Here is a 9,971-nt window from a genome sequence, read left to right as displayed (position 1 = left end):
AGTGAGTAGGTCCGCGGTAACCTTACTTCCAGGTTGTCCGGCCAAAAACGAGTCATGATGCTCATTTATGACCCTGAGATGGAGATTAGCTGGAACAAAAAGTTTACCTAACGGACAGGCTGCTGGGGCGTCCCCTGAGCCTCTACCACCTCTTTCTCAAGATCAGAATTAATTGCGGCGACTACTACACCCTTCTGCAGTATAGGACCTGGTTCACAATTATCCCCACCCCCCGGGAAACAACAGGATAATGCATCAGCCTTTACATTATTTCCTGGCCGGTACGTAATGTAGAAATTAAACCTGGCGAAGAACAGAGACCACCTTGCCTGCCTGGGTGTAAAAGCTTTGCAGATTCTAAATATAACAGATTTTTGTGATCTGTGATCACCATGACAGGGTGAAGTGCTCCCTCCAAAAATGACGCCATTCCTCAAATGCCCATTTAATTGCCAACAGATCCCTGTTACCAATGTCATAATTCTTCTCCGTAGGAAATAATTTTTTCGAGAAAAATGCACATGGACGCCACTTACTCGGAGAAATCCCCTGAGACAATACAGCTCCCATCCCTACCTCAGAGGCATCCATCTCTACCACAAATTGCTGAGTGATGTCAGGCTGTATTAATATGGGTGCAGTGGAAAAACACTTTTTCAAAGTTTCAAAAGCTTTACTGGCCACACTGGACCATACGGAGAAATCCGTGCCTCTCTTGGTCATGTCTGCCAATGGTTTGGCTACCACTGAAAAGTCTTTAATAAATTTGCGATAGAAATTTGCAAAACCTAAAAACCTCTGTAAAGCCTTAAGGTCCTCAGGATGATCCCACTCCAAGACCGCCCTGACCTTAGCCGGATCCATATGAAAACCTGTGGAGGTTAAGAAATAACCCAGAAACGGAATCTCTTTAACCGCGAACATGCATTTCTCAAGTTTGGCAAACAGTTTATTGTCCCTGAGTACCTGAAGGACCTGCCGTACATGATCCTGATGAGACTCGAGGTCAGGGGAATAAATTAAGATGTCATCGAGATATACCACCACAAACCTACCTATTAAGTGACTAAATATATCATTGACAAAGTGTTGAAACACAGCAGGAGCATTACTTAACCCAAAAGGCATAACCAAGTTCTCGTAATGTCCCTCTGGAGTATTAAACGCTGTCTTCCATTCATCCCCCTCCTTCATCCGAATGAGATTATATGTCCCCCTGAGATCTAATTTGGAGAACCATTTAGCCCCCACAATTTGGTTAAAGAGGTCCGGAATAAGAGGGAGCGGAAAAGAATCCCGGACCGTAATCTGATTTAATTCACGGAAGTCTAAGCATGGGCGTAAACCCCCATCCTTCTTAACAAAAAAGAACCCGGCAGCAATGGGTGATGACGAGCTTCTGATATGACCCTTGGCCAGACTTTCCGTGATATAGTCCTTCATGGCCTCTCTGGGGCAGAGATGTTGTATAGCCTACTCTTATAGTACCTTCACAGATAACGGTATCGTTAAGGATATCGTTGCAACATCACGCTTTTTGTGACGTAGCAACGATCCCGCTAATGATATCTTTGTGTGACAGCGACCAACGATCAGGCCCCTGCTGGGAGATCGTTGGTCGTGCGGAATGATCAGGACCTTTTTTTGGTCGCTGATCACCCTGCTGTCATCGCTAGATCGGCGTGTGTGACGCCGATCTAGCGATGTGGTCACCTGTAGCCAGGGTAAACATCGGGTTACTAAGTGCAGGGCCGCACTTAGCAACCCGATATTTACCCTGCTTACCATTGTAAAAGTAAAAAAAAAAAAAACCCAGTACATACTCACATTCCGATGTCTGTCACGTCTCCCGGCGTCAGCTTCCCTGCACTGTGTCAGCGCCGGCCGTAAAGCAGAGCACAGCGGTGACGTCACCGCTCTGCTTTACGGCCGGCGCTTACAGTGCAGGGAAGCTGACGCCAGGGGACGTGACAGACATCGGAATGTGAGTATGTACTGGTTTTTTTTTTTACTTTTACAATGGTAAACAAGGGTATATATCGGGTTACTAAGCGCAGCCCTGCACTTAGTAACCCGATGTTACACAGGGACTTCGGCATCGTTGAAGACAGTTTCAACGATGCCGAAGTTGTTCCCCTGATCGTTGGTCGCTGGAGAGAGCTGTCTGTGTGACAGCTCACCAGCGACTACACGACTTACCAACGATCACGGCCAGGTCGTATCGCTGGTCGTGATCGTTGGTAAATCGTTTAGTGTAACGGTACCTTTAGGCAGTTTAACACCAGGAATGAGACGTATGGCGCAATCATTTTAAAACTCAAGAAATACATTGATATGAAGTGTTATACAAATTATACTAGTTCACAGTAAAACAATCTATAGTCCAGCATTATGTACATACTGACTAACAAGGAACTCCTTACAGTCTGGATACACATTAATCACATAAATGTAGACACGTCCATTGAATTTAATAATGACATAGAAAAATCCTTCCACAGAACAACGAAGCACAAAATACCACGTATGAGGGGGATTGTGATCAGCCGGCTGATTTATGTTGTGTGAATACGGGGTTAAGCTCAAGAGCGGCGCTGTCACATAGTCTGGCGGGAGACGGTTACATGAAATGTGTGCACCAATTTTATTGAACTTATAAGAAAACACCATTTAATTAAATAATTTTGTTCAATAGGAACTATATAGATACCATGTATAGGGATTTGTTTATGAAGGAGCCATGCATACGGATTTCATTACATCATAAATTATTGTGCCATATTCATGAGATCAGACAAATCATAATCCCAGATATAAAAGCTGCCTACTGATTGTACAACCATAGTGTGTGGTAGAATAGATGCACGTCTATAAAACCATTTTTGTTCGACTGGTGCCCTCCAGGATTTAACTGATGCAGTTGAGAAATATATATCTATATATTGAGTATACAGTATATTCGTCTGGCCGGTGTGTATTCGCCAAAAGGGATAGCCTCCATGTTATGTTTAGGGTGTTAACTACTATAAAGGATTGTATTGCCTGCAATGTCTTTGCTAAAAAGTATTGTGCCAACCTTATTGCTTGATAGTATACCTGGAAGCATAAGGTCTAAAAAAAGGGAACTGAGATACCTGGTTTGTCAGCTGTGAACCGTAAAGTGTAATAATTGGTGTTGATGTACTGAAGAAACTGTGGAACAATTGATGTGTCACCTGTCCACACTATGAGATCACCCACATAGCATCCATACCATGCTATGTGAGAAAAGAAAGGGTTAATGATGATTAATATAAAATGTTACTCCCATAATCATCTTTATTTTTATATAGCGCTAACATATTCCGCAGCGCTCTACAGTTTGCACACATCATCGCTGTCGCCAATGGGGCTCACAATCTAAATTCCCTATCAGTATGTCTTTGGAATGTGGGAGGAAACCGGAGTACCTGGAGGAAACCCACACAAGCACGGAGAGAACATACAAACTCTTTGCAGATGTTGTCCTGGGTGGGATTAGAACGCAGGACTCCAGCGCTGCAGTACTAACCACTAAGCCACCGTGCTGCCCATACGGTGGAAAGTGTTCAGACCCCTTTAAATTGTTCACTTTTTGTTTCATTGCAGCCATTTGGTAAATTCAAAAAAGTTCATTTTTTTCTCATTAATGTACACTCTGCACCCTATCTTGACTGAAAAACACAAATGTAGAAATGTTTGCAAATGTATTAAAAAGGAAAAGCTGAAATATCACATGGTCTTAAGTATTCAGACCCTTTGCTCAGTATTGAGAAGCACCTTTTCAGCTAGTACAGCCATGAGTCTCCTTGGGAAAGATGCAACAAGTTTTTCACACCTGGATTTGGGGATCCTCTGCCATTCTTCCTTTCAGATCCTCTCAAGTTCCGTCAGGTTGGATGGTGAACAGCCATTTTCAGGTCTATCCAGAGATGCTCAGTTGGGTTTAGGTCAGGGCTCTGGCTGAGCCACTCAAGAATGGTCAGAGTTGTCCTGAAGCCACTGCTTGGTTATTTTAGCTATGTGCTTAGGGTCAGTGGCTCGCTGGAACCTTCAGACATATATCTCTATATTTGGCTGCATTCACGTTTCATTCAATTGCAACCAGTCGTCCTGTCCCTGCAGCTGAAAAACACCCCCATAGCATGATGCTGCCACCACGTTTCACTGGAAATGGACACAAGGAAATGGACAGCATGTGACTTAAATATGAGTGTCTGAGCAAAGAGTCTGAATACTTATAACATGTGATATTTCAGTTTATCTTTTTTAATAAATTTGCAAAAATTTCTAGATTTGTTTTTTTTTCAGTCAAGATCGGGAGCAGAGTGTACATTAATGTGAAAAAAAACTTTTTTAAATTTACCAAATGGCTGCAATGAAACAAAGTGAAAAATTAAAGGGGTCTGAATACTTTCCGTACTCACCGTATACATTTATATGATCAATATAATCTACTGTATATACTCGTGTATGAGCCGAGAATTTCAGCCCATTTTTTAAGGCTGAAATTGCCCCTCTCGGCTTATACTCAAGTCATTCCCAGGGGTCGGCAGGGAAGGCGGAGAGGCAGCTGTCTAATAATGCTCACCTGCTCCTGGAGCGGTCCCTGGTTCTCCGGGCGCTGATAGCTTCTTCCTGTATTGAGCGGTCACATGGTTCCCTCATTACAGTAATGATTATGGACCCGACTCCACTCCCATAGGGGTGGAGCCGCATATTCATTACTGTAATGAGCGATGAGCGGTACCAGTGACCGCTCAATTCAGGAAGAAGCTGCTGGTGCCTGGAGAAGACCATCAGGGAAGCTGCCAGGGACCGCGCCAGGAGCAGGTGAGTATAACGGGGGCATATTCACCTTTCCCACATTCCACTGTCTGCACCGCTCCGTCTTCCGCGTCCTGTGCAGTGACGCTCAGGTCAGAGGGCGCGATCATGCGAGTATTGTGCGCGCAGCCCTCTGCCTGAGCAGTCAGTGCAGAGGACGTGGAAGACACAGCGGCGCTCGGCGGTGGAATGCGGGACAGGTGAATATAGCAATATGCTCTATGGAGCATCTTATTTGGCCATGAGCAGCATTATATGGGGGCAAATATCTCTATGGAGCATCTTATGGGGCCATGTGCAGCATTATATGGGGGCAAATATCTCTATGGAGCATCTTATGGGGCCATAATCAGCATTTGTGCAGCATTATATGTAGGCAAATATATCTCTATGGAGCATCTTATGGGGCCATAATCAGCATTTGTGCAGCATTATATGGGGCAAATGTGTCTATGGAGCATCTTATGGGGCTATAATCAGCATTAGTGCAGCATTGTATGGGGGAAATGTCTGTATGGAGCATCTTATGGGGTCATAATCAACATTTGTGCAACATTATATGGGGCATATTTTAATATGGAGCATCTTATGGGGCCCATCATGAACTGTATGGAGCATTATATGGGGCGTATTTTGTATGGAGCATTATATGGGGCCCATCATGAACTGTATGGAGCATTATATGGGGCTCCTGATTCAATATGGATATTCAAAAACACAACCTACTGATGTCTCAGTTAATTTTACTTTTATTGGTACCTATTTTTATTTTTGACATTTAACGGTAGCTGCTTCATTTTCCACCCTAGGCTTATACTCGAGTCATTAAGTTTTCCTACTTTTTTGTGGCAAAATTAGGGACCTCGGCTTATACTCGAGTATATACGGTATATTTATGTGATCAATGTGATTTCAGACAATGAGGAGTTCCTTGTTAGGCTGGAGTCACACTTAATGTGTGAAAAATCAGTCTGGGTCTCCCTGCCGAGAGTCACTGGAGTGTAATGCGAGTGCATTCTGATTACTCACACCTAGCATCCGATTGACATCCGAATGCAGTGTGATGGTATTTCGATTTTAACATGAGCTTTTACATACAGCAATTCTCTGTAATTTACACATTGCTTTCAAAGGAAATATTCTTCAAAACACAGATAGATAGATAGATAGATAGAATAGAATAGAAGCCGGCAATTAATCTGCGGCGTACAGTATAATCACAGAGTGACAGGGGTTAGGATAGAATAGACATATACATATAGAATACATAGATATATAGATGTCAGTGACAAATAATACATATACACACACATTGAATAGATGGATAGAAGTTTAGCTGGTAATGCATCTGCCAGGTTCTGTAAAACACTGCCAGATCCGACAGGATAGAAGAGATGGATTACATATAGTAAATACAAATAGAATAGGCAGATATATAGATGTCAGTTGCAAATACAATCAGTACAGTGTGTGTGCAAATTACTGTACATGCATTAATAAAAGAATTTTTTTTGGAAAAAAACAGCATGGGCGCCGACACAATTTTCGAAACCAGGAAAGGGAAAGCCGGCAGCTGATGTTTATAGCCTGGGAAGGGGGTAATACCCATGAACCGTCCCAGGCTGTTAATACCAGCTCACAACTGTATACTTACCTTTACTGGCTATTAAAATGGGAGACCCACCAAAAAATGATGTGGTGTCCCCTATATTTAATAAACAGCAAAGGCTATGCAGAGAGCAGTGGGACGATATGATTAGCCTAGGAAGGGGCTATGGATATTCCCCCCCCCCTCCCCAGGCTAAAAACATCAGCTCTCGGCCACCGCTTCCTTAACATGCGCCAATTCTGGCACTTAGCCTCACTCTTCCCACTTGCCCTGTAGCGATGGCAAGTGGGGTAATACTTGGGGGGGGAGGGGGGGGTTTAGTCCATACTTACAGCCTCGCCCATTCCCCTGATGCCATTGTCATCTGCAAAAGAGGTAAAAAAAAAAAAACAACAAAACAAAAAAAAAGTTCCTCACCTCTCCGCAGAGATGCTTTCAATCCATTAGTCCCGTCACAGGTTCAGCTCTGCTACATCAAGATGGCAGGCCAATATAAGCAGGAAAAGGGATTCTCTCCTGTGTGAGTTCTCTGGTGTATAACAAAATCTGATTCCTGGTTAAAACATTTCCCACATTCTGAACAGGAAAAAGGCTTCTCCCCTGTGTGAGTTCTCTGATGGCTAACAAGAACCGATCTATAGCTAAAACATTTCCCACATTTTGAACAGGAAAAAGGCCTCTCCCCTGTGTGAGTTCTGTAGTGGTTAACAAGATTTGATTTACGTGCAAAACATTCCCCACATTCTGAACATGAAAAAGGTTTCTCTCCTGTGTGAGTTTTGTGGTGGCTATTAAGAACAGATTTCCGGTTAAAACATTTCCCACATTCTGAACAGGAAAAAGGCCTCTTCCCTGTGTGGGCTCTCTGGTGCTGAACAAAATGTGATTTACGAGCAAAACCTTTCCCACATTCTGAACATGAAAAAGGTTTCTCCCCTGTGTGAGCTCTCTGGTGGTTAACAAAACATGATTTACGTGCAAAACATTTCCCACATTCTAAACATGAAAAAGGTTTCTCCCCTGTGTGAGTGCTCTGGTGGTTAACAAAACATGATTTACGTGCAAAACATTTCCCACATTCTGAACAGGAAAAAGGTTTCTCCCCTGTGTGAGTGCTCTGGTGGTTAACAAAACATGATTTACGTGCAAAACATTTCCCACATTCTGAACAGGAAAAAGGTTTCTCCCCTGTGTGAGTTCTCTGGTGGATATCAAGAACCGATTTCCAGTTAAAACATTTCCCACATTCCAAACAGGAGAAAGGCTTCTCCACTGTGTGAGTTCTCTGGTGGTTAAGAAAATGTGATTTCAGTGTAAAATATTTCCCACATTCTAAACATGAAAATAACTTCTTTTCTTTAGGATCAGTTTGTTTTTTAATGCCACTTTTGGGACTTTGATTTTCCTTAGTAGTCGGTAATGAATCAGAATATGGGACCAGTTTCATAGGATCAGATGACAGATCTTTGCTTTGAATGGATGATTGTATATCTGGAGTAATAGCAATCACTTCAGTTGCATCTTGTAGGATCGCAAGATCATCAGATTTAAAAACTGAAGATGTCAGCTGTCCCTCTGATCTCCTGGTACAGTCATCTGCTAAGATAAAAAAACAATTATTTTTTAATAAAATATCCTTGAGTTTTATATTTTTGAACATTTCTAATTAAACTGTCCATAAAAAATGGAAACTATGTAGAAAACATTATTTACCAAGACAATGACAGTTGACAGTCTAATAGAAATGGGATGACCCAGTAGAGAATAGAGTTCAACTCTTTGTTCATTCTGCCTCCCAAATATCGAATAAAAATAAACCAATCAATGTTATGTAGGCGAAAATAATACCTCATCTCACAAAAACAAGTCCCCACTCAGGTCAATCATCTGTCAATGGAAAAACAGAGGTTCCCACACTATAAGGCTACGTTCACATTAGCGTCAAACGACGCTGCGTCGTCAACGCACGACAACGCATGCGTCATGCGCCCCTATCTTTATCATTGGGGACGCATGCGTTGCGTTGTCGTGTGTTTTCGGTAAAACGCACGACGCATGCGTCGTTTCACCGCACCTGGGTGGCGTCGGAGACGCTACCATGTTGCATTTTTGTAGCGTCCAAAAAACGCACGCGTCGCACTTGCGTCGCTCGTGCGTCGTCAATGCGTTCAATTTCCCATTGAAACCTATTGACAACGCACTTGCGTCGCGGGTGTGCGTCGTGCGTGCGTTGTGCGACGCATGCGTCGTTAGATAAAATGAAACAAAAAAGTGTCTAGACCGTGCAAACAGTGAGAAAAACATCCCCCATATATAAAGAAAATGTTGGATTGTTTGTCACTTCTGCTGCAGGCTACACAACAGACTAGACACACTACAATACTGTCTTTTCATCCGCTGTCCAGAGATGTAAGTATAGAATGATTCTGTGCATTTTCTACATGTTTTTTAAAATTATTTTTGCAAGTTGTGTATTATATTCTGCACTGTGGTTAAAGATATTGTGGTATTTTTAGTCTGGTTGTGATGTATGGCGTTGTATAGGATGGCGTTTCATTGTCTGCGGCCTTGATTATTGTTCTTTACAGGATAGATTTTTCTTTTCCATTTTTTGGTTTGGTGGTGTTTTTTGTATTCAGTTGTGATGTTTTATTCTTGCGTTATATGATGGCGTTTAATAGTCTCCGGCCCTGTCGGTTTTATTGTAAAGTATGGTAGTATAGAATGATTCTGCGCCCTTTTATTACATTTATTAATTTTTTATTGCAAGTTGTGTATTATGTTCAGCACTGTGGTTGTGTAAAGACATTGTTGTATGTTTCTGGTTGTGATGTATGGCGTTGTATGGCCTTTTATTGTCTCCGGCCCTGTCGGTTTTATTGTAAAGTATGGTGTGTTATTAATGTTTCTGCCCTTAATTTTTGGGGGTTGTTAATTTTTTCCTTTCAAAAATCTATTGTGTTTTTTGTGTTGCTCCATGCATACTGTACTTTTAAAAAAAAAAAAAAACTCTTTTGGGATTACTACATTGGGTCTGTTGTAGATTAGTTTTCTTATCTTTAGGCTTTTGTACTCTGGCATTGGGTTGTCTCTGCCATTGTTTCTTTAATTTAATCAATGTGGCAGTGTTGTTTGCTCAGCGTTAGTTCAGTTGGAGTGCAATGTTCTTTGTGGTTTAAATGAATATTTTTTTTTTTTTTTTTTTTTATATATTGCTGGATTGTGCATAGGAGCATAGGATCAATGTTATTTTGTTCTTTATTTCAGAATTGCATTAGTCATGGCCAGCGGCAGCGATTCGAGCAACACCCCACCGCTGAAGAGTCCGGTGAGTACATGATCTACTATTGCTTACTATATTCGCTGTCATTTGTAGATGGGTCACTCAACTTTTTGGTAAACTATTTTGCAGGCTTCTTCAAGTGAGGAGGAGGACCAGGAGGAAGAGAGGGAGCAGGAGCAGAGACCACGGGGCCAAGCTGTGGTTGCAGGACGGAGAGTAAGTTTTTCTTTCAAA

At 42.2% G+C, this 9,971-nt stretch overlaps 1 protein-coding gene across 1 annotated transcript in view; it reads right to left on the bottom strand.

Annotated features, from left to right (window-relative positions):
* Positions 1 to 2,454: 2,454 nt before the first annotated feature.
* Positions 2,455 to 9,971, bottom strand: part of LOC138663565 (gastrula zinc finger protein XlCGF57.1-like) — a 109,520-nt gene continuing 102,003 nt past the window's right edge. Inside the window, exon 7 of the mRNA XM_069749811.1 lies at positions 2,455 to 8,053. Coding sequence (XP_069605912.1) covers positions 6,924 to 8,053 — 1,130 coding nt within the window. The 3' untranslated portion in view covers positions 2,455 to 6,923. The remainder of the gene's footprint in view (positions 8,054 to 9,971) is intronic.

This window comes from Ranitomeya imitator, chromosome 2 (assembly GCF_032444005.1).
Source record: "Ranitomeya imitator isolate aRanImi1 chromosome 2, aRanImi1.pri, whole genome shotgun sequence".
Taxonomy (NCBI): domain Eukaryota; kingdom Metazoa; phylum Chordata; class Amphibia; order Anura; family Dendrobatidae; genus Ranitomeya; species Ranitomeya imitator.
The sequence above is the reverse complement of the archived record's forward strand: the minus strand, read 5'-3'. Positions and strand labels throughout refer to the sequence as shown.